This window comes from Corythoichthys intestinalis, chromosome 20 (genome assembly GCF_030265065.1).
Source record: "Corythoichthys intestinalis isolate RoL2023-P3 chromosome 20, ASM3026506v1, whole genome shotgun sequence".
Taxonomy (NCBI): Eukaryota; Metazoa; Chordata; class Actinopteri; order Syngnathiformes; family Syngnathidae; genus Corythoichthys; species Corythoichthys intestinalis.
Window position 1 is genome coordinate 13,339,957 of NC_080414.1, and position 25,392 is coordinate 13,365,348.

The following is a 25,392-nucleotide window of genomic DNA, read 5'->3' on the forward strand; positions in this document are numbered from 1 at the left end:
CATTGTTTTCGCACTTATGCGACGGCACTCTTTGTTCCGTTCCAATTTACGGACTGGAAGCGTGTACTGTAGCGCAGGGGGTGACAACAGGTGCAGGTAATTTCAGAAATGTCACCGCCTCTTGGTTGGGATGGCGCGCATTGTGTATGATAGGTGGGATTGGGGAGGTGGGTAAGGGTTCAAACTAGGGGTCTGTTAACTCTATGACTGCCATTGACGTCACTCTACGGCCAATCAATTTAGACTGGGAGGGGCAAATAAACATTCGTTTAATCGAAACCAGAGCATTCTTAGTCAGTCTTTCCGATTTTTGGGGCATTATAGATCACTTTCTGTTAATTTTAGGGAATTTACAGGTCACTTCCTGTTGAGTTTTGAGTCACCACCTATTCATTTAGGGAGATTCCTGGGTCACTTCCTGTTCTGTAACCCAAAATCAAGAGGGATGCAGTTTTGGGATTATTATGAAACTTGTAGGATATGTTTTTAATGGGAAACGTAATAGGTGATTACATTTTGAGGTCAAAGGTCACGTCGTCAAATTCTGTAACCCAAAATCAACAGGTAGTGACCCAGAAATGCACCGAAATCACCAGGAAGTGACTGAAAATCAACAGCAGATGACCCGTAATGGACCAAAATTAAACTCCCGTCGCCACATTTCTGACCTCTGTGACCCTTGACCGTTCCTCTTCTCATCATATCACCTAACCTGCAATTTTGAGTCCATTATCCCTGATCAAGCTTCCAGTTGGAGTCTAGTCCATTAGCAAACTTTTGACTGCTGTGACCTTTGACCTCATCACCCTAGAATTATACTTTTATTTGTTCCTGACTTATTTTGAATACATTATTGTTCATTTAATTGTTGCTTTTAAAAAAGATACGTTTTAATTACTTAATTACTTCTGCTTGTAAGTGAAACCTACTTAAGGCAGAAGTTTTGGATCATGAGGTCAAAGGTCACAGCAGTCAGAAAAGGAATTTCACAATAACTTAGTAACGGATTAATTTATTTAGCTCAAAATTGCAGGTTAGGGATTATTATGAAATGTTAATACGAAATTACATTAAATTACATTTTGGAGTCATGGGGTCAAAGGTCATATTGCTTAATTGAATTTTGCTGCTTAGGCGAAAGCATGCTCTCTTAGTGTTCCTCTAGTTTTTTGTTGTTGTTGTTGTTGCATCAACTTGAAGATCATTGTTAGCAATTCTGTCACGTCGGCCATGTCGCTCGGTGTGCGGTGGGTCCCGAAGCCATCAAGACATGTCAGTGTCTTCATTTCCAACCCTTCGAATAGCCTAGAAAAGAACTTTTTCATGATCCACTGTGGTTAAAGTGTCACATTCACTCCTATTTGTTGTTGTTCTGTTCTGGACATCCGAGGAGGGGGTGTGGGCTTCTTGTACTCGTGGTTCTCAGTCATTGGTCAGCGTGTGTGTGTGTGTTGGGGGAATCTCCAGGATACCTGATGGAAACTCTGGATGGAAGGTTACAGCTGTGAGTCACAAGGGGAGGAGAGTGTGGGGAATCCCATATTTGGACCCCTTAACTGTGGGTATCCCCTCACATAGCTCACACTCAGCCGTCGACTCTTGGCGATGACACGTCGCGCCGAGCCGCCGGGCTTGCGCGTGTTAGCCGGGCTACTTCGCGCGCTGAGGCGCCGGCTCAAAGCGCTCCGTCACTTCCTGCCGTCCCCCGCGACGGATCGTGAGGTGGCCGTGAAGAAGGGGGGCGCATTGGGTTGTTTGGCGCCTCGTAGCTGGACTGTGAGTCGACAAGTGTGTGTGTGTTTGATTTAAAGGCAAAAAGATGAAGATCGTGTTTGACTTTATAAGTTGGTTATTTTGAAACACTTTTCACATGGTGCCCTTACAAAGTCAAGTGAAAATGATTTTTTTGTCTACTAATTTTTTATTATGTTTTAGTTTTATTTTCTCGAATTGAAATCTTTTACTAGTTTTTATGGCTTGGTCAGACAGTGATTAACGCAGTGGCTGCCATTGACGGAACTAGAAGTCCAATCAATTTGAATTCGGAGGGTTCGTCTTCATTCGCTGCCATCCTCCAGCTTCAAATGAATTGGACGCCTAATAGTAACACTGTTGTTTTCGTCAACAATGACAATAACGACAAACGTCGACGAACATTTTTTTTTTATGATGATGACTATCTAAAAATGTGACTTGGGAGACTAGATCATTACGAGAATACGACTTAGTTTCTGTGATACAGTCTGTTCTACGGTGGCCGAGAGGTGTCAGGCGAAATGCAAAGTCCAAACACTTTGCAAATAGAAAAAGCACGAACCCCAATTGCAAGCGCTTTGCAAAAGAAAAAAAGCACGAATGCAAACTGCCACAACACGAGCCCCAATTCCTAAAGCGCGATTGCAAATTGGCAAAAGCACGAACGCCAATTGCCACAACTCAACAGCAAATGGTTCGCAGCAGGACCGCTGAAAAAAAAAAAAAGTAATAATAATAATAATAAAAAAGACGTCACTTTGCATATTGCTATATGTGCTTTGTGACCATCTCTACAGGCCTCCGTAAAGTTGCCCCCCCCCCCCCCCCATCAGACGCAAATTTATATAAAAATGATGTTAATCGTTTGTGCTGCAACGGTTTCGTAGATACAGTATTATGCTTTTATTGAGATATTAATTTCGAGTGGGGAAGTCACTCGTAGCTTTTTCTTAGCTTAGCTCCCGTAGCTAATGGAGCGTACCAACTCTCTCAGTAACAGAGGGGTGTCCTAACAACTAGCACGAACAGAGCACAAAAAAATTCGGGTCCATTTTGCGGTAAATTGGGGGGGCTAGAGATGTTAGTTTCGAGTGATGATGTCCCTCTAAGCCCCTCATTTACTGCAAAATGGTTCCGAATTTTTGCCATTTGTTTGTGCTACTTGTTAGACACCCCTCTGTTATGTTATTTCAATGAAGCGCACCAACTCTCTCAATAACAGAGGGGTGTCCTAACAAGTAGCACAAATGGTGTTATACTTATATAAACGGTGTTATACTTATATAGCGCTTTTCCACCTTTCAAGGAGCTCAAAGCGCTTTACACTATCTCGCCATCTACCTACTGGTGACGCAGCACCAGGAGCAATGCGGGGTTCAGTATCTTGCTCAAGGATACTTAGGCGAGTTCATCAGGGTGGAGAATCGAACCCACAACCTCTGGGTTGGGGGGACAACTACTCCACCACTGAGCCACGCCATCCCCAAACAAATGGCACAAATTCGGAACCATTTTGCAGTAAATGAGGGGCTTAGAGGGACGTCATCACTCAACATTAATATCTCAAGCCCCCCAAATTACTGCAAAATGGACCCGAATTTTTTTGTGCTCTGTTCGTGCTAGTTGTTAGGACACCCCTCTGTTATTGAGAGAGTTGGTACGCTCCATTAGCTGCGGGAGCTAAACTAAGAAAAAGCTACGAGTGACGTCCCCACTCGAAATTAATATCTCAATTAGAGCTGAAACGAGTACTCGAGCAACTCGAGTAACTCGAGTTTAAAAACTGATCCGAGTAATTTTATTCACCTCGAGTAATCGTTTATTTTGACAGCTCTAAGCATCACGTTTTGCTCGGACTACTTTTAATGCGGGACAACGCGCTGTCACGTGCGGGGAGGAAGAAGGAAAAAAAAAAAAACTTACTGCAGCTGACAGCTGCCACAAACGACGCCGACGTTGCCAAATACTAGCCCGCACGATGCTACGTAGGTAACAGCTAGCGTCTGATGCGTCTCATAAAGATCACATGTATGTTGAACTAGATGCGCAATGACAGACTCGGCCGCGTCTGGGCAGCGTTATTAAACAGCCGCCATCTTAAAGCAGTACAGCGCTAAGCGATAGTAAAGAGCGCTAAGCGCTAATAATAAATAAGATTAACGTTACTGTCGCTACTAGCTCACGTAAAGTTAGCCCTGCGGGGGGCTAGGTTTCAATTAATTATGACCACTGTCGATGCGTGGCTAACGTGTCTTACATACAGGCTTTAACATAAAATAGCAATGTGGAGTGATGAGGGTGTAAAATAAAAACTTTATCATGCTAACTATCAATTTTAGCTCAGTAGTCATTGCTGGATAAAACACCAAGTAGCAATGGTCCCTAATGTGCTCCAGTACAGCCTGTATCATACATTTATTTTGAACACTGCAAAAACTCAAAATTCTATCAGGACTTACAGTTTAGACTAACTTAAAACTTAACTAGAACTTAAAAATGGCTTGACACAAAGAGAAATTCAATTGAAACACGTGGGAAAAAATCCTAACTTTTAAGTGATGTGTGTTATCAAGCGTAACGGCATTTTTAGGTAATATATATATATATATATATATATATATATATATATATATATATATATATTTTTTTTTTAAATAAGATCTAAAATTTTTTTGAGTGAAAGCAGTGAATTAGTTTTTTGTTTTTTTTTAATTCTAGCTACATCTGAGATGCAATTGTTGGCTGTTTTCAACAATATACATCGCAAATATAGACATTGATTGACTGAAAATGGTTCAAGATTAGATGAAATGTCTTGTTTTCTCATGTATATTTATAATTGCTCTTCACCTAAAAATATATTTGTTTTATCCGATTACTCGATTAATCGATAGAATTTTCAGTCGATTACTCGATTACTAAAATATTCGATAGCTGCAGCCCTAATCTCAATAAAAGCATAATAATGTATCTACAAAACCGTTGCAGCACAAACGATTAACATCATTTTTATATAAATTTGCGTCTGATGGGGGGGGCAACTTTACGGAGGCCCGTAGAGATGGTCACAAAGCACATATAGCAATATACAAAGTGATGTCTTTTTTATTTATTTTTTTTTTTAAACATCTGGGTCATCGTCTTTGCAATTGTCTTTCGAGCCTTTTGCGGTCGTGCTGCGAGCCATTTGCTTTCGTGTTGTGGCAATTTGCGTTCGTGCTTTTGCCAATTTGCAATCGCGCTTTAGCAATTGGGGATTGTGTTGTGGCAATTTGCATTCGTGCTGCGAGCCATTTGCTGCCGTGTTGTGGCAATTGGGGTTCGTGCTTTTGCCAATTTGCGATCGCGCTTTAGGAATTAGGGATCGTGTTGTGGCAGTTTGCATTCGTGCTTTTTTTTCTTTTGCAAAGCGTTTGCAATTGGGGTTCGTGCTTTTTTCTATTTGCAAAGTGTTTGGACTTTGCATTTCGCCTGACACCTCTCGGCAACCGTACTGTTCGCAATGCGTGACATTTTCATATTGTACGTGGAGGACGTCAGCTTGCATAGTAGCAATGTTTGGGTTGTGTCACTCGTGAGATGTGCTGCACCTCTCCCTCTCTCTCTGCACCGGAGTTTGTGTTTCAAGATAGGCTGTGCTCCATCTTGCTTGTTTAGAAACACGTGGTAAAATTTTTTTTTGTTAACTTGGCAAGAGAGAAAATGCAATGTTGCTTTGGCCTTTAAAGGTCTGTGCTGAGTGATCATCACACACTAAATGTAACTTGTGGCTAGACATGTGCCGGTTACCGGTTTCACGGTTTACCGTGGTGTGAAAACGTCGCGGTTTCAAAACCAATAAAATTTTCCGTCAGACCGTAGTACGGTATTCGCCATTTTTCATGTGTCAAAAATGCAGCCAGAAGTGGCGTGGCACGGCAGCGCTCACCCCCTCCCGTTTGTTGCTGTGTGTGAAAGTGACTATCGGCTAAACAGCCAGCGAACCCTAAACAAATACTCCAAACTTAAGGCGTTCTTTTCTTCAATTTACTGAGCTCTCAAATCATGGTAAGTGGAATATACAAAATGAATACATTTAAAACGTTGTACAATTGTATTTTTCCATATGTGAGTAGCTAAACAGATTAGCACTATGAAAAAGTTTGCCAAAAACAAAACACATATTTTCCTTTGAAATTCGATATACAAACTAACTAAAAGTTTATCAAAGACGATTGTTAGCCTAGGCTTAGCTGGGAGAGCAGCTTCGTCGAGTGTTACAGCCGCAGAGTGAGAAAACAAGCTTGATTCACTTGAATGAAGGGGAAAAAGTGATAGTTTCAAAGATCGCTAATTGAAAAAGATGATCTTGCCCTAAGCACAAATCCACGTTCGCTGGATGAAGGAGAGGTCTCACTCCCAATGATTAAAAAAAAATTTTTTTTTTTAGGTGAAACCTTTCCACAGCAATATTTACATTTTAACTAACTTACACATTTTTAACTAACTTATTAACTTTTGAATTCTTTGTTCTTTCTAACATAAAGGCATGACATCACGTAGACTAGAGTTGACACAGTGGCTGAAAATGGCGAAACTTCACTTGAGCTTTTCAATCCTCAAAAAAAATTATGCAGTATAAATTTTTTTAAAATTTATTCAGAAGAGTTTTTACTTTTTTTATAGAAATTATTTTGTTCTTGCTCTAAACTTGAGCAACTTGAGCTGTGGCTGTGGGTATAGTCTACGTTATATTTTAATTTTATTTAAAATATTTGTTTTTTTTATTGATAATTTATGTATTTTAACAATACTTTCATATTCCAATTTGCAACTATGTTCAAAAAAAAAAAAATCCTGTTCAATGGAAAAAAGTTATTCTTTTTTAACTCATACATCTCAAAATAACACATTTTGGAGCTATAATTGCAATACCGTGAAACCGCGGTATTTTTGCTCACGGTTATCGTACCGTCAGAATCTCATACCGGCACATGCCTACTTGTGGCATTAGCATAGCATTCGCATTAGCATTAGTATCAACTTTAGCGTGACGGGCACTTTTTTTTACATACGGTTTGTGGCTTCTAGCCTTCTAGGTGCTTTTATTTGAAAATAATGCAATGCTTTTCTTGCTGAGTGTATTATCATCACAAAGTTGGCGTTGTCCTTGTTGACGCTACAATATGTGCTCGTCTGTCTATGTTCATTCGAAATCGTTTGAAAACTTTAATTAATTTATTTACTAATTTATTTTGTAATTGGAAACAAACCGCGTTTGCAGCGTGATGTAGCGAGGGATCACTGTATTGCACATGTTTCTTACTGATACCCGATACCGATTGTCTTTTTTGTGCCATATCGGTAACAATACCAATACTAATATGAAGTCGTTCAGTAATAAAAGACGACACAACTCACACTTTCTACATTTACATCCTAAATGTAAATTTTATGATTTTTTTTGTTGTTGTTGCTTGATTGGATGATCCCATTATCGGTGCAACACTACTTCATACATATGTTAAATCATTGGCTGCCTTTGACAACGATTGAAGTGACAAACTCATGATTTGACATCTGACATCGTCAATAGCACTGAGTTAAGAAAAATTCTCAACAGATTTCTTTAAAACTACCAGTTATGAGACAGTGTAAAACATCAAATTAGCCATCTCTGCTGGCGGGTAACGTTGGAGAAATTACGTGTCTGAGTTCCATGGAAGGTGACTTCCTGACGCTTGATTATGACGGTGTGTGTGTTGAGCACAGTGCTTGCTTTGCACTTTTAATCCTGTGATTAAGAGGTGCGACATGAGCATCCTGTTGCCACGGCTCTGATCCGCCATCTGTGTTGTGACTCACGCATACGCGCACATTTCAAATGTCAACATTCCTCAGTGTTTCAAACGCCGGGCAATCTATTTCTGCGTATCACCGTCGTTTTCACGGTTCAAATGGATTGGACGTCTATTGCCACAATGGTAGATGATGGGTTGAATGCAACGCAGACAACCACCAACATACACGTCATCAACTTTAAAAAGTAGGATGTAAAAAATGTCTGTTTTTAACTCCTTGACAACAATTGACGTCCGCTCCATTTTAAAAGAGGACTGGCTGTGCTGACTCATCTTTTAGTGCCATTGACGGTGATAGACCGTCAATCCATTTTGATTGCGAGGGAGGTCTCGCATCGAATTAGTTCATTAAAAAATAAATAAAAAATTTTAAACATAGAAAAGAGTATTTACTGTTTTGATTAAATTAAGAGAGCAAATGATCAGTGGATTGGACGTCCATTGTCGTCAATGGCAGTGAGTTATTTAATAGTAAATATTCTCTCATTTGTTTTTCATTTTTTAAATGTTTATGATTTTTTTAAAAATTAAAATTAAAACGGAAAGAAAGGGTAAATTTCTTAGTCATTTATTTTTTTCAATGTTTTTTTTTATTTTAGAAAAAATTTTATTAAAAAAAAAAATAGCAAATATTCTGTATTTATTATATTTAAACAAAAAAATTGTATTTTTTAATTAAAAAGAAAAAAATAGCAAATATTCTCATTCTTTATTTTTTAAAATATTTTTTCTTTTTATTAAAAAAGGGAAAATAGCAAATATTAATGTTTTTTTTAATTTATATCGTTTTATTAAAAAAGAAAAATAAAGAGCAAATATTATTTTATTATTATTTAATTTTTTTTATTAAAAGGGTAAAACAGCAAATATTCTTATTCATTATTTTTCTTTTTTAAATATTTATCTCTTTTTATTAATAAAAAGGGAAAATGGCAAATATTCTCTTATTCATTGTTTTTTAATTATTTTTGTTTTGTCAAAAAAAAAAAAAAGTCAAATGTTGTCTTATGTATTATTTAATTTTTAAAATATTTTTTTCTTTTTATTAAAAAAGGGAAAATAGCAAATATTCTTATTTTTTTTAAGTCATTAATGCTGACCAAAAATTGAATGTGTTATAAAATTGTTATCATTTCACGTTCTTATTCAACCACTTCCCCAAAAATCTAAATATGTCCTAATAAAAAAAATAAAATAAAATAAAATTCTGCGTGCGATAAGTGACAAATGTTCAAAGAAAGACACCAAGTGCTGAGGAAGAAGGCGGGAGAAGCCGCAGAAAGGAGGGAGATGTTGTCAGTGAGCAAGTGAGAGAGCGAGAAGAATACCACAAAGTGTCAAGAATGATCAGAAGCCGGTGCCTCTCGGTACCGCTCGGTCTCATCGCCAAGTACAAGCATGCTGTCGCCGGGCGCTTTCGGCCACGCCCTGGACTACAAGACTCGTCGTGCGCTGGGTGCTGGCGGGTCATCCACCTGGGAAGTCCAGGTAGGCGGCGTTTAGCGTGGAGTTGCTTGATTTGCTTTTCAAAGACTGAGAACGCAGTCGGTTCCGCAAAGCAGGTACAGGGGGCGTCTCTATGACAACCGTATGCATGCGCTCGTGTCGGCATCTCGCTCGGGAAGCCTGCTCAACCTGTAGTCTGATGCTTTGTGCTTTTCTTTCGTTTTTGGCAGTTCCTATGCAAACTTTCTGCTGTTGCGGCATAACAACAAGGATGTTTGAATTGGGCTTGGAGAGCTAGCGCTGGATTACTATTGAGTACCATTGCCGGTGATCGGTGTCCAATTCCTTTTGACTTTTCGCCACGAGACCTTTGACTTTATGACTCCAACATGTAATCACCGCTCGCGCTTCCTTTTAAAAACATCCTGCAAGTTTAATAATAATCCCTACCCTGCAATTTTGAGTCAAATCAACGAATCCGTTATCAAGTTATTGCAAAATTTCCCTCTCTGACTGCCGTGACCTTTGACCTTATGACCTAAAACTTATTTAGTTATCAATATAATCAGTCCACTCTTATTGAGGACTACAGAAATCTTTAAATATTTACTATAAAGTGGCTTGAATAAGATATTTTAGGTAAGGAAACAATGAATTTATTATCCAAAAGTTGTCGAGTGATTAATCTTGACAGCCCTGACAGTGTTGCATCAACATTACAAAGAAACTCAGGTGAAACCTTTTGAACAAAAAAAAAAAAAAAAACATTGCAAGAATGAACCAAAAAAGACTGTAAGACAGGGGTGTCCAAACTTTTTGCAAAGTGGGCCAGATTTGGTGTGGTAAAAATGTGAGGGGCTGACCTTGGCTGACGTCCTTTACGTAGAACAATATATTTAAGCAAATTTTAGCAAGCCATTCTGTGTGTCACATTTGCTTCATCACTTTTTTTAATTAATAATTTCAACAATCTCGCAACTAGCCTTTGTGACGTTCTCTTTCGACTCTCGGGCTCTTGCGAAATACTGCTGCTGTGAAATTAAACTAGCTTCAAGTTGCTTCAATTTCTCGCTGCCTAGCTTCCCTCTAATCTTGTCGTACATGTCAGCGTGTCTTGTTTGGTAATATCGCCTCACATTGAACTATTTAAAAACAGCTACTGTCTCTTTGCAAATGAGGCAGACACAGTTGTTGCGTATTTTAGTGAAGAAATAGTCCAATTTCCACCTGTCCTTGAAACCTCGGCCGTCGCAGTCAACTTTCTTTTTTTTTGTTGTTGCTTGTTGCCATTTTAGAAAATTGGAAGTCAAGGGTCACACGGGGTAATGTTGCTTAGAGTGCTGCTTGCTGCTTTTTGGTGGGTAAATGAGGAGCAGCATTTAGTGTGTAAGCTACTTCATATGCTGGTAGCAGTACTGCTGACCAATTTATTAAGTCTGTGTGCGGACCAGACGTTATTGACTTCATGACAGAGGCTGGGGGCCGGATGAAATTTGACCACGGGCCGCATTTGGCCCCTGGGCCGGACTTTGGACTTGTCTGCTGTAAGAAAACAGGGAACTAAACACAAACGGAACAATTTCTTCCAGCAGCCTCCAGTTTAAATGGATTGAACATCTATAGCAGTCAATAGATGTTTTCAATATAAATTTGCCTCTTTTACTAACTATCACAACCAGAGGGGATTGCTTTAAGACTGCAAGGGAAGCTCCTATTCCCCCAAAATCTCAAAAAATAAGTGAATGTTGTGTGTACATGTCATTGACTAAATATGCGCTACAATGCGTTCAACTTTTGTTCAGAATTAGTTATTTTCGGACTATAAGACGCACTTGACTGTAAGCCGCCACCCACATTTTCACACATTTCATAGTTAAACCGCACTGGACTATAAGCCGCAGTTGTCCTCACTGTATTCTGGGATATTTAACCAAAAGATATTAACCGGTAAAACTTTATTTGACAGCAGCATCATAAGACTGTCTTAGACCAAATGAACCGACATGAAGCTTTGAACCAATTTGCTGCAAAGCTTCATTGCTTCAAGAAGCTTCATTTGGCCATCACTGCTCCCTTGGCGGAGACAGTCAACCTCTGCTGCCACCTGCTGTCAACACTGTTGTCATCCAATATGCCTCCTAGCATGCATTGCAGCCCTACAGATGTAAATAACAGTCAAAGTTCATGTTCTGTGCTAATTATTTCTTCATTTCCTGATCCAGTTGGGTCATTAATTGCTAGGTATGGTATTTGGTAACACTTTGTTTGACAGTGGCACCATAAAACTGTCATAAACCCATCATAATTATGACATGACACTGCCATGAGCATGTATGAATGCTTATGACAGATGTCATTTTGTGTCATCCGGTAAATTATCTCACTTTTTAATGGATGTAAAAGATCCGAGCTGGACATAAATGGAGTTAGTGACATAATTTGCTGGATGATACTTAATAACATCTGTCATTAGCATTCATTAATGCCCGTGATATTGTCATGTCATAATTATGATGGTCTTTTGGCAGTCTTATGACCGCCCCGTCGAATAAAGTGTTACCTATAAACCCAAATAAATCAACAAATAAGCCGCATTGGACTATAAGCGGCATGGGTTCAAAATTAGGGGGAAAAAGTAGCGGCTGATTGTCCGAAAATTACGATACCTAGCTTCTCATCGCTGGTTACAATGCGACTTACTTTTCATTCATTCGCGCAGCTTCATAGTCCTTAAACAGAGTGAAAGCTGTGCGTCTCCAGAGTTGAGAGTACATTGTTCCACTACAGCGAAACGAGACGAGTTATTGGCTAAAGGCTGAGTTTATCCCGTCCATCACACAATGTGCATCTCTAGCGATCTACAGGCAGTGGGCGGAGCTTGGCTGGCCCGGACATTCTGGTTCTGATTCTCTGCATGATGATTGCATAATCTGTCCAAGGTCTGAATACCTTTTTGATTGACAGCAAAAATGAGCGATTCAGTGATCTTGTCATATTAACATCCGCGGGAGGCATTTTTTCAATTTTCATTCCGTTGTTCTGAGTTGAACCGGAGACCTTCGTAATCAACCTAGTGATACTTGCTTTGTTAAAAACAACTAGCGAAAAATTGCAAGTAGGTTCAATTGCGACCTGCAGTAGTAAAGCAGAGGGCGTGATTGGCGGGCAGGGGGCGTAGTTGGCGGATAACAAACGCTTGATCTGATTGGTCGTTGAAAGCAAGGGACAAGAACTACATATTCCAAGGTCTGGTTAAGTTTAGGGCTCAAACCCCTCTAATTAAGTTTAGAGTGAATCTTGGGTACTCAGGTTCTTAATTAAAGGTGTAGTGCTGCAATGATTTATCAATTAACTTGAGTAATTCGATTAGAAAAAAGCTTCGAATCAAATTTTGTTGCTTCGAGTATTTGTTTAATTTAAGTGGCGTTGTCATTGTTTGGTTTGAAAGTGTTTGCATTTAGTTTTATTGGTTTAGGTGGATACACTTCCCTCTAGTGGCAACAGTGATTATGACATAACATAATATGGCTGAATCCAACTGCTCCCTGTTAGGACAAACATAAATTAAGTCTTTGTTTGAGCTTATACATTTTTTATGTATTCGTAATTTAGTTTAGAGGTATATTTAGCTGTTTTTTTGTGGGAATATGCATTTAAACGATTTGTTAAAAACATTGTTAAAAAAAAAAAAAAAAAAAAAGTTAACATTTTATAGCATTTAAGATAGTAAACTTTTGCTATCCAGTTAGCCAATATTTCTGATGATGTACTTAGATCCTCATTTTTTTTTTTTTTTTTTTTTTTTTTTACCGTTTGAGGCTAAGTTCAGGTATTTTATTTTGAAGGAAAGCGCAGTTCTGCATAATTTAAAGAAACACTTGGGAATTTTATTTAGTATTTGTATTTAATGGTCTTTTGAAAGTACTATTTAAGCAAACCTTTGTTTTACATCTCTTGAAATTTATTCATCAACGCATTAAATGTCCCTAATCTGATGGCTCGATTACTCGAACTAACTAGTTGATAGATTAATCGACTACTAAAATAATCGATAGTTGCAAACTTGCAGCCCTAAAAAGGTCTTAAATGTATATGGGCAAGTCCCTCATAATCCACATATCTATTCATTCCTATATATAACGGTCAGGGTCGTTGAAAGCAGTGGGCCTGGTTGGCTGGACGCAGTTGGACCTTTCTCAAAAATTTAGCTTATGTTTAGTGTGTTTTTTTTGTTTTGTTTTTTTTGTTTTTTTAAATAGCTGCAACTCTTGATCTGATCGGTCATTGAAAGCAGTGGGCGTGGTTAGCTTGACGCAGCTGGACCCTTCTCAAAAATTGAGCTTGGAGACTTGACTTCTGGCACTGTAGTTTCTTTCCTTACCGAACAGCAGGTGCCGCTGAGCCCATCCACCATCACAAAGCACTCACACTTTGAGCTTCCCTACATTGAAATACCAGCATCCACCACTGATCACAACGCATACTCTTTGACCTGGGCTAGCAGTGAATGAGTTAAGCTAATGATAACATTTGAATAGATGTCCAATTAGTGACCACTGTCCCAGAAAGGGCAAAGGGGCAGTTGTTGGGCTCCTGTCTCAATAAAGATCGAAAAACACTGCTCATGTGGCGCTCACGTTTCACAACAGCGCCATCCGGTGGATTTTTAACACACTTTAGCACTGTCTCACCTGCCACTTTTTGTGTCTTTTAGGATGACGTTCCCATCAAGGAGATAAGCATCACTCACCACGTGAAGGAGGGATGCGAGAAAGCCGACCCTCGCCAATTCGAGCTGCGCAAAGTCCTGGGACAAGGCTCCTTCGGCAAGGTGAGCGCACATCCGTGTTTGAGAGGCTGTCACCGTGGAAACTGCGAGCTGAGGGCCCTTCACGCTGCCGCTGAGCATCATCATGTTTATGAATGAGCTATTAGCCTCCCACCTGTATTTATCAAACCGAAAAGGAACAAAAGAGCGCACGTGATTCAGCTTGGAACACAGCGGTAACTTCTTTGTGGGTCGTTTAGGTGTTCCTGGTGCGGAAAGTGACCGGGCCGGACGCTGGGCAACTATATGCCATGAAAGTCCTCAAGAAAGCAACACTGAAAGGTACACGGACAAGATTCTCTAGTATTTTTGCTCGCGATTTGATGTACAAAATCTGCTTTCAGTGCGCGACCGAGTGCGGACAAAAATGGAGAGAGACATCCTGGTGGAGGTCAATCACCCTTTCATCGTCAAACTGCACTACGGTGAGTCATCCGGCCAGTGGCAATCCTCACTTCACTTTTAGCCTCCCTGTGGAGAAGGTTATCGTCTCACGCATATTGCTTCCTTTTTTTCCCCAGCCTTCCAGACGGAGGGGAAGCTCTACTTGATCTTGGACTTCCTGAGAGGGGGAGACCTCTTCACACGGCTTTCCAAAGAGGTAACACAAAAGCAACAAAACCTCGTTTGACCCTCGTTGGTTGACTTCACTGCGTATATTTTTTTACATTGTAGGTGATGTTCACCGAGGAAGACGTCAAGTTCTACCTTGCCGAACTGGCACTGGCTCTCGATCATCTTCACGGTCTTGGCATTATTTACAGAGACCTCAAGCCTGAAAAGTATGCACGCAGATAGATATTTCTTTAAAGTTTGGGTCCAAAATGCAAATGTTTGTGGTTTCAGCATCCTGCTGGATGAGGACGGACACATCAAGCTGACAGGTAATTTGACACGGCGTGGAAGGATGTCGTAAGCGTCACTCCAGTTTTTTGCTTACGTGTGTGAAGACTTCGGCTTGAGCAAAGAGTCCATCGACCACCAGAACAAGGCGTATTCATTCTGCGGGACGGTGGAGTACATGGCCCCCGAAGTGGTGAACCGGAGAGGGCACACGCACAGTGCCGACTGGTGGTCGTACGGCGTACTGATGGTGAGTGTAAGAACCGATAAAAGTGACTTGTCTTACTTTATCAGGACAGATTTTTTTCAAACTGTCAATTTTGTTGGCACTTTTTAGGAACTGAAAATCGAATTTTCCCGACTATAAGTCGCACTTTTTTTCTCTCCATAGTTTGGCTGGGCCTGCGAATTATACTCCATTGTGACTAATACTGTGGGTACCTACAATACGATACGATTTGTGATTCAAGGCTCACGATAACGATGATCTCACGAGATGGCGACACAGCAATTCTTGATACATTGGTCAGGAAATCATTCTAGGATTTTCTACAAGACAACTTATAAACAGAAAAACAAGCTCTTATCATCCTTCTGCTGTGAATTGGAATCAGTTTATCGGTAGTAGACGTTAGTTCATTCGTTGCCATCCCTCCCTCTTCAAACAGATTGGACGATTATGGCTGTCAGTGGCAGCCAATGCAATGCAATGAGTTCATTTTGGGGCATATCACGTCATCAGGGCCCGAGCACCAACAGGCGCGAAGGCCCTATTGTTTTGCAAAGGTTATTTTTCTTTCTTCATGGCAAAGGAAAATGGACAATTTGGAGGTCCGAACATGCTCAAAAACTCACCCAAATTTGCACATACAGCTTTGCGTAAATTTTGATAATTTTGCAGTGTTGTAAAAAGTCACAAAATGGCTCAGTGGCGCCCCCTTTAATTTTTTAAAAAAGGCCTCTCCATTTAGGTTTTTTCAACGAAGAGCGATGAAATTTGGGGAGTCAAAACGATGTGCAAAACTGCTTCAAAAAGTCTGTTGCACCCATATTACAAACCCAACAGGAAATCTGGTATATTGTATTGAATGTTAAAAAGCATGCCATTTTAGTCGAAAACAAGCATGCACGTTTGAGACTATTGCGCCGAGACAGTTAGTTGGATCCTCCTCAAAATTGGTGAGAGTGTTCATGAGACATATGAGATGGTAAGTTATCAAATGGTGAGTTTTCATTCACGGCCCTGACCTGGGCTGGATTCCAAAGTCGGGCGTTTTTTTTTCGCAACATGCCAATTTAGTAAATGACTAATAACTTCCTGATGCAAGGTGCAATCTTTTTCATATCTGGCATGCATGTGAGATATCCGACACTGAACACAACTTCATTGAAATATTACCCATTAGGCCTGGCGCCCCCTAGTGGGAGCATGAAACGCCCTTTTTTATGAGAAAGGCTCCTCCTCCTCGGGGAAAAAAATCAATTGACCTCAAACCTGCATCAGGGGAGCCTTAAGACATGTTCAGATATCTGATGAAAAATATTGAGTTTTCGTTGAAGCGGCGGGGTCCAAATCTTCTTCCTTCTTCATGGCAAATGAAAACAGCCAAATTTGAAGGCCTGAACATGCTCAAAAACTCACCAAATTTTGCACATACATACATAGAGCGATGAAATTTGGGGAGTACATATTGTGCGAGGCCCGTTCAGTCCTGCTTCCAGGGCTAGTTTCCTGTTGATTTTCTCACTTCCTTTTCCTTTTGGGGTATTTACGGTTCACTTACTGTTGATTTGGGGGCATTTACAGGTCACTTTCTATTCATTTGGGGCGTTTACGTTTCACTTCTTGTTGATTTTGGGTTACTAAAAAGTAAGTGAATCAATCAATAGAGAAGAGAATTAATAAAGGATGATCTTATTTTAGCTTAGTTTAGCTTAGCTCATTAAACATTATGTTCAAGTACATGTTTAATGGGAGAAGGTATTTGCAGAATGTTCTTATCTTGGGAGAAAAAAAAAGGAAAATCTTTCAAATAGGTTAATCTCGTATCTACTGGAAAATTCCCTATTTACAATGCTGCTGTATCGAGTTTTTACCATATTTTTGGACCAGAAGTCAACTATATAAGCCACAGGCCCAGCCAAACTAAGGTATAAATAAAAAGTACGGCTTATAGTCCATAAAATACGGCTATGACGTCATGTCACCCTTCTCTGCACTTGTCTTTCTAGTTTGAGATGCTGACAGGAACCCTGCCGTTTCAAGGCAAAGACCGCAAAGAGACCATGACTATGATCCTCAAGTGAGTCCACAAACCTGCGAGAAGCGCAGGAAACATCAGCGTTTAAGTGCCAAGTATGTGTTTACAGAGCCAAGCTTGGAATGCCTCAGTTTTTAAGTTCAGAAGCCCAGAGTCTCCTCAGGAACCTTTTCAAGCGCAACCCCAGCAACAGATTAGGTCAGCAACAATTCATTTTCTTAGAGAGTTCACCATTGCTCACGTCATTCTCTCACATTTAAAGGTGCGGGTCCGGATGGCGTCGAGGAGATCAAGAGGCATCAGTTCTTCAGCACCATCGACTGGAATGTCCGTTTGCGCCTTCACGTTTTCCGTTCATCGACGCCATTGTGACTCATTTATTTGCCTTCCCTGTGCAGAAACTCTTCCGGAGAGAGCTCCCGCCTCCCTTCAAACCAGCGGCGGGACGACCCGACGACACTTTCTACTTCGACCCGGAGTTCACCGCCAAAACGCCTCGCGGTCAGTCCACCCCCTCGCGATGACGTATCGGGTCAGGGAGGACCGACTCATGATTTTCTTTTACCGTTTGTACATGCGTCAGACTCTCCGGGAGTCCCGCCTAGTGCCAACGCCCATCAGCTCTTCAGAGGATTCAGTTTTGTAGCAATAACAGAAGAGGAAACGCAACCCATGCCCAACATGATTGTTCAGGTACACACAAATAATTAATGTATGCTGATTACCATAAAATTCCAAACTATACAGCATCTGCATACTGTATGTCCTCTTCGTTCAAATGCAGCTGTATCACAAGTACAAATGGTGTGCTCACAGCCAGTCTGAAACCACAATAACATTTAACTTAAAAAAACTGAATTCTACCTCTAAGGAGAAGAAAAATAAAATCCATTTGACGTTCCTTGATTTCATAGATTGAGAGCTCTTAAAATTCCTATATTAAGCTAACGGCTGTCAACGTTAGCCTTAGCAGCGTAGCAGCTTGATCAACTTGAAAAAATCAGATTGCTAAAATGACTGAGAATAATAAAATAATCCACTTGACCTTGATTTCTTGGGTCGGGATGTCTTGAATCTCATATTTCTTGATGATCTTGAGGCTAATGGCTAGCTTGGTAGCATACTCGATGTCCGTTCTTTTGACTTGCAAACCGTGGTCTTTTTAATTGTACCTTCTTCAGCCATAAAATCTACATAATGCCTGACAAACTCAGCTGGCAGCAGACAATTGCACGAGTCACAAGTCAGTCCCGAGTTTTTCCTGTTGTGGGCGAGTCAAGTCTCGAGGTTATGTCGAGTCGAAGCTCGAGGCTATGTCGAGTCGAGGCTCGAGGCTATGTCGAGTCGAGGCTATGTCGAGTCGAGGCTCGAGGCTATGTCCAGTCGAGGCTATGTCAAGTCGAGTCTCGAGGCTATGTCCAGTCGAGTCTCGAGGCTATGTCCAGTCGAGTCTCGAGGCCATGTCCAGTCGAGTCTCGAGGCCATGTCCAGTCGAGTCTCGAGGCCATGTCGAGTCGAGTCTGGAGGCTATGTCCAGTCGAGTCTGGAGGCTATGTCGAGTCGAGTCTGGAGGCTATGTCGAGTCGAGGCTGAGTCGAGTGGAGTCTTGAGTCGAGTCTTGAGTCGAGTGGAGTCTTGAGTCGAGTCTTGAGTCGAGTCTCGAGGTCGAGTCTTGAGGCGAGTCTCGAGGTCGAGGCGAGTCTCGGTCGAGTCGAGTCTCGAGGGCGAGTCTCGGTCGAGTCGAGTCTCGAGGTCGAGTCTCGAGGTCAAGTCTAGTCTCGAGGCGAGTCTGGAGGCAGAGTCGAGTCTGGAGGCCGAGTCGAGTCTGGAGGCCGAGTCGAGTCTGGAGGTCGAGTCGAGACTCGAGGTCGAGTCGAGTCTGGAGGTCGAGTCGAGACTCGAGGTCGAGTCGAGTCTGGAGGCCGAGTCGAGTCTAGACTCGAGGCCGGGTCGAGACGGTCGAGTCGAGTCAAGACTCGAGGCCGGGTCATGACTCGAGGCCGAGTCTCGAGGTCGAGTCGAGGTTGTCTCGAGGTCGAGTCGAGGCCGAGTCTGGAGGCAGAGTCGAGGTCGAGTCTCGAGGCAGAGTCTCGAGGCCAGGTCGAGTCAAGGTCGAGTCTCGAGGTCAAGTCGAGCTGAATCACAAGGTTGTAAAGAATCGTCGTGTCAAGTCAAAAGGTTGTCGAGTCAAATCGAGTCAAGGGGTTGTTCCGCGGATCGCTGGCAGGTGGGTACCAATCCACGACCCAAGTTTTTCGAGTCTTGAGTTATCGTCTCATGAGTTGAGTCTCGAGTTATTGCCTAACGAGTCGAGTCTTGGACCCCCCCAGCTCAAGCGGGTCAAGACAGAGTCTGCGTTTTTTATTCTTATAATCCGTGTCAAGTTGCGAGTCGGTTTTTACAAAAACCACCAGGAACCACCATGACACCCTTGACAAAATCATAGTGTTGTTACATAAAGGAACACTTAAAACTCTGAATGTAACTAAAGTACGTAAAGAACGTAGGCTGGTAAGCAAATTAAATAATGAAATTAGACACCAAAGGGAGAGAAAACAGCAATTTATAGTCTGTAAAATTACCTTAACTGGATGCATAATTTAAATTTTTAGACCACCCTGACAGTTGACTTTCTGCCCAGCAGCAACTCCACAGAAGCACATCTCAGTTTTGCGATGCCTATGACGTAAAAGAGGACATCGGTGTGGGTTCCTACTCCATCTGCAAGCGCTGCGTTCACAAGGGCACTGGCATGGACTACGCCGTAAAGGTGGAAGTGCTTAACCTTAAGCTAAACTTTAGGACAGCTCTTAACGTTGTCCTTCTTTCGCAGATCATCAACAAAGCCAAACGCGACCCCACGGAGGAGGTGGAGATCTTGCTCAGATACGGCCAGCACCCCAATATCATCACTCTCAAAGACGTGAGTGACGTTCGGTTGAAGTTAGCATCTTCCCATTCCCGCCACCTACCGTCACGCCGTACGACACTCAGGTGTACGACGACGGCCGCTCTGTTTTCCTGGTAACGGAGTTGATGAAAGGCGGAGAGCTGCTGGATAAAATCCTCCGCCAGAAGTTCTTCTCCGAGCGAGAAGCTAGCGCCGTCCTCTTCACCATCACCAAGACGCTGGAGTACCTTCATGTGCAGGGGGTGCGTTCACTTGTGTACTTTAGTAGTGCAAAATGAAGTCCATTTTGCAGCAAGGTAGAGTAATTCCATTTTTGGCGCAGGTGGTACATAGAGACCTGAAGCCTAGCAACATCCTCTACGTAGACGAGAGCGGTAACGCCGAATCCATCCGGATTTGCGACTTTGGTTTCGCTAAACAGCTGAGAGCGGAGAACGGGTTGCTCATGACGCCGTGCTACACGGCTAACTTTGTTGCTCCAGAGGTGAGTAGGTCATGAATGAAAATTGAAGAATTTATCTGATTATTTGTTATTCCATGAGCTCAATATCAAACAGAAACGTGTTCTGACCAGTGGTGGAACATAAACAGATGATTTGGTTTTGGTTTGAAGCTCCTCCCACTCCTGACAATTGATTTTTGAGCATTTCTTGTTACCAGGTTCTAAAAAAGCAGGGTTACGATGCCGCCTGTGACATCTGGAGCCTCGGAGTGCTTCTCTACACCATGCTAACGGGGTAAGCTAATGAAAACTAGCTCTTTGAGCACATATTCCATATCATTCAGATCATCTCTTCATGCCTTTTTCCAGTTTCACTCCATTTGCAAACGGCCCCGAAGACACGCCAGAGGAGATTTTGGCCCGAATCGGTAGCGGAAAATTCTCACTCTCCGGAGGATACTGGAACTCTGTGTCTGCAGAAGCTAAGGTGTGCTAAGCTAACACTCATATTTAGACTATGTCAATGCTAGGCTGGATAAGACACAGGGTATTTCATGTCTTCATATGGTTTCCCTACACATCAATAACACTGCTTGCACAAGCACCATGCACTCATAACCCAATCTTTCCTATCCTCCCTCTTCAATCTGTTAGATGGTTTATTTTTTTCACAAAGTGTGTGACCTTTCTAAAAGAAACCGTCTCTACTTTGTAACACTATTTATAGTTAGATATAGTGTTGGGCATCGAGCATCGATGAGATTCGGGACTAACACTCCGATTCTCCCAGAACCGTTCCAAGTTTCGATGCCCTGGTCGCCGACCAGAAAAAAATAGCTGCCAAACACCACGAATAAGAAACCATATAAAGTGTGTGTTTGTGCATTGCAACTTAATTTCAATCGTAGACACTGTGCAGTGGCGCTCAAACGTTTGGCTCAACTTCACAAAGAAAAATGACCAGCCAACTCAGACACGGCTATATCATGCAAAGGAGGCTGCATGACGATATGATTAAACACCTCCAACTTCACGGAATACAAGTGCCGAGTAGTGCATAGCTGAGTGCCGCGTATTTGACACGCTGCACTGGTCCTCTAACCAGTCAGAACCAGGTAAGTTAAACAATAGATTACATCGCTCTTCTGCTGCCCCTGCGACTGATTAAGATGATGGATGGATGGAAGAGTACGAGAGTAAGTACTAGCTATGTATGTGTAGCTCTGTAAGTAGCTACGTACTTTACGTAGCGCGTTTCCGCCTCCGTTAAAATCAACAGTATTAAAAGCATCTTTTGTTTTAGAATCGGTTTTACAAATAAGGACACCCTTATTGTTTTGCCTCATCTACATCAAGTTATAATCATTAGAAGAATTTATACTGTTGCCTCGTAGTAGCTCCCAGCTAAGTTACATGTATATAAAGTGCATAGCGGCTCACAGCTACCTTACTCCTACGTAATATTTGAGACTTTTTCTCACTTTCTCATATTTATGTGTTCAAGCTTCATCTACACCCAGTGAACGTGTGTTCTCCACTGCAGGAGACACTATCTGTCCAGAATGCTCACGCTTACTGCCTGAGAAGGCAAATATGATTATTTTCCTTAACAAAAACTGTTTCTGATTTGATACTGTACCTGCTGCTAATCTGGACTGTGTTTTACAAGTTGGTTTTTCTTTGTTTGTTTGTTTGTTCGATATTCTGCACCAGGTTAGCCCATTAGTCCGAGCTCAATAACATGTATAAATACCTGCAGCATAAGACACTCTAAAACATATGCAAAAGAATATGTCTAAATGTTTTCTCCTTGTGCTTTTGAAAAATAAACATCTTTGTAAAAGGGCACTCCTGTGGAAAGAAAGTTCAAAGACTGATATTTATATATAGTGTATCACAAAAGTGAGTACAGCCCTCGCATTTCTGCAGATATTTAAGTATATCTTTTCATGGGACAACACTGACAAAATGACACTTTGACACAATGAAAGGTAGTCTGTGTGCTGCTTATATAATAGAGTTAATTTATTTTCCCCTCAAAATAACTCAAAATATAGCCATTGATATCTAAACCCCTGGCAACAAAAGTGAGTAGACGGCAAAGAAACTATGTACATCCCTAAATGTCCAAATTGAGTACTGCTTGTAATTTTCCCTCCAAAATATCATGTGACTCGTTACAGGAGTGCTGTCAGCATTGCTGCAGAGATTGAAGAGGTGGAGGGGGGTCATTCCCACCACCATGCTTGACTGAAGGCATGACACACTTATCTTTGTACTCCTTACCCGGTCGCCACCACACATGCTTGAGACCATCGGAACCAAACAAATTAATCTTCATCTCATCAGACCATAGGACATGGTTCCAGTAATCCATGTGCTTTGTTGACATGTCTTCAGCAAACTGTTTGCGGGCTTTCTAGTGTACCATCTTCAGAAGAGGCTTCCTCCTGGGGTGACATTATGTACACCAATTTGATGTAAAGTACGGCATATGGTCTGAGCACTAACAGGCAGACCCCCCACCTCCTCAATCTCTGCAGCAATGCTGACAGCACTCCTGTAACGAGTCACATGACATTTTGGAGGGAAAATGACAAGCAGTACTCAACTGGGACATTTAGGGATGTACGTAGTTCCCATGCGGTGTACTCACTTTTGTTGATTGTAAATAATAATGGCTATATTTTGAGTTATTTTGAGGGAAAAATAAATGAACTCTATTATATAGGCTGCACACAGACTACTTTTCATTGTGTCAAAGTGTCATTTTGTCAGTGTTGTCCCATGAAAAGATATACAGTACTTAAATATCTGCAGAAATGCGAGTGGTATACTCACTTTTGTGATACACTGTATGCATGTGTAGCTCTATAAGTAGCTACTTACTTTACGTAGCGCGTTGCCGCCTCCGTTAAAATCAGCAGTATTAAAAGCATCTTTTGTTTTAAAATCGGTTTTACAAATAAGGAAACCCTTATTATTGTGCCTCATCTACATCAAATTATAATCAATAGAAGAATTTATACTAATGCCTCTTCGTAGCTCCCAGCTAAGGTACATGTATATAAAGTGCGTAACGGCTCACAGCTACCTTACCCCTACGTAATATTTGCGACTTTTTCTCACTTTCTTATATTTATGTGTTCAAGCTTCATCTACACCCAGTGAACGTGTGTTCTCCACTGCAGGAGACACTATCTGTCCAGAACGCTCACGCTTACTGCCTGAGAAGGCAGATATGATCATTTTCCTCAACAAAAACTGTTTCTGATTTGATACTGTACCCGCTGCTAATCTGGACTGGGATTCACAAGTTGTTTTTCTTTATTTGTTTGATATTCTGCACCAGGTTAGCCCATTAGTGGGAGCTCAATAACGTTCAAAGACTGATATTTATATAGAATTTAAAAATAGCCCCTGGGAGAAATTCATAGCAAACTTAATTGAAAGTTCTTATAATTTGAAAAATAATCGAGAAGTTAAGAAATGAATATGAATTGTGCAATTTTTTTGACCTTGCCTATTAAAAGAATCTGAATTGAGAATCGTTTGGAACCGGAATCGAAACGTGGAATCGGAACCGGAACCGTTCAAATTCAAACGATTCCCAACACTAGTTAGATAGCATATCTATTAAACATGTTTCTGTGTTAATAGGTTGTGTGGATGCTTATCCGTGGACTTAGCCTTATGCTAGTAACACGCACATGGATAATGTTGGAGTTTATGGCCCTTTAGGATCTGGTCTCAAAAATGCTCCACGTGGACCCCCATCAGCGACTGACGGCGGGTCAGGTCCTTCGCCACCCGTGGGTGACGCACCGAGATCAGCTGCCAAAATACACGCTCAACAGGCATGACGCGCCACACCTGGTCAAGGTCTGTAACTTCTTCGTAGCCTAATTTTAACTATTGACCTTTGTCTTTCTGTATTCTGACATTGGATTAATGTGTTCCAGGGAGCAATGGCGGCCACTTACTCGGCCCTCAACAGGAATGTGCCCCCCGTCCTGGAGCCGGTGGGGTGCTCGACGTTGGCGCAACGGAGGGGCGTGAAGAAGCTAACTTCCACAGCACTGTGACCACACGCCCCTCCCCGAACCTTCGCCTCCCGTCAACTCTGACCTCTATCTGACCTTAGACAGACTACTGATGGAATCTAGAAAGCGCTGACCCCCCAAAAAGGAGCACACAGGGGCCGCCGTCCCTCCCGCCCGCACAGTTGATGGACAGTTGACGGCGCAACTTGTGGAATTTTTGCTTTGGACAATCAAAATAGGAAGCGTGTATATAAACGTTACCGAGGGATATTTGATCGTAGAAACATAATAACCCAACAGAAGCATTTAAAGCTGTAGTACGCTTTGTTTTCAACTTCAGTCGTTATGACGACTGTGTCCAATCGAGCAAAAAATACGCAGAAAATATACATTTAGGACGTAAATGTACTAAATGCGCTGTGTGGCGTTTTTATTACTGATGGACCCCAGTTTGAGAACATTGATTTATGCAAAAAATTAAATAAATAAAATGAACAATACAGTCAGCACAAGGTGACTTCGTCACGATTAACTTCCATTCATAACTGGCAAAAACAAACATACTTCCTCTCCGTCACGAACGAATAACGTCCGTGAACGGGAACTGTAAATAAAAACAGCTCAGGTTTTTACTCGTCTAGCGCGAGGACTCACAAATCCATCCCAAGGTTTCCACGGCACAGGGAAACGTCAGCTACGTTAGCATGTAGCATGTAAAAAGAATAAAAGACCCGCTTGGTTTTTGCTTAGCTTTTTAACGACCACTTTGATCAGGAATGTGTTGGTTGGGAATTTGTGGTCGTACAGCTTTTGGGAACAAGGAATGTAAAAGAAATGCTTTTTTTCTGTATTTTTTTTTTTTCTCATTTTCTGCTCTTCCTCAGTCTGTCACATGTGACACAAACAACCTCTTGTTTTGTTTCGTTTTATACCTGCAGGGAGACTTTGTATGAAAATAAAAATGATTATAAGCTCATGGCTTTGTTGATTTGTCATACTTATAGATTTAATCCTGATACTGTA

General features: G+C 41.5%; 1 protein-coding gene across 2 annotated transcripts in view; it reads left to right on the forward strand.

Moving 5' to 3' along the window:
* Positions 1-25,345, forward strand: part of rps6ka3b (ribosomal protein S6 kinase, polypeptide 3b) — a 55,604-nt gene extending 30,259 nt beyond the window's left edge. For both annotated transcript variants that reach the window (XM_057823900.1, XM_057823901.1), the window contains 20 exons: positions 13,756-13,872; positions 14,070-14,151; positions 14,214-14,294; positions 14,391-14,470; positions 14,545-14,651; positions 14,716-14,753; positions 14,820-14,962; positions 16,945-17,015; positions 17,083-17,171; positions 17,236-17,300; positions 17,372-17,474; positions 17,557-17,666; positions 19,618-19,743; positions 19,807-19,896; positions 19,968-20,126; positions 20,207-20,368; positions 20,545-20,621; positions 20,696-20,813; positions 24,068-24,208; positions 24,289-25,345. In XM_057823900.1, coding sequence (XP_057679883.1) covers positions 13,756-13,872; positions 14,070-14,151; positions 14,214-14,294; positions 14,391-14,470; positions 14,545-14,651; positions 14,716-14,753; positions 14,820-14,962; positions 16,945-17,015; positions 17,083-17,171; positions 17,236-17,300; positions 17,372-17,474; positions 17,557-17,666; positions 19,618-19,743; positions 19,807-19,896; positions 19,968-20,126; positions 20,207-20,368; positions 20,545-20,621; positions 20,696-20,813; positions 24,068-24,208; positions 24,289-24,411 — 2,082 coding nt within the window. In that variant the 3' untranslated portion in view covers positions 24,412-25,345. The remainder of the gene's footprint in view (positions 1-13,755; positions 13,873-14,069; positions 14,152-14,213; positions 14,295-14,390; positions 14,471-14,544; positions 14,652-14,715; positions 14,754-14,819; positions 14,963-16,944; positions 17,016-17,082; positions 17,172-17,235; positions 17,301-17,371; positions 17,475-17,556; positions 17,667-19,617; positions 19,744-19,806; positions 19,897-19,967; positions 20,127-20,206; positions 20,369-20,544; positions 20,622-20,695; positions 20,814-24,067; positions 24,209-24,288) is intronic.
* The last annotated feature ends 47 nt before the right edge of the window (positions 25,346-25,392 follow it).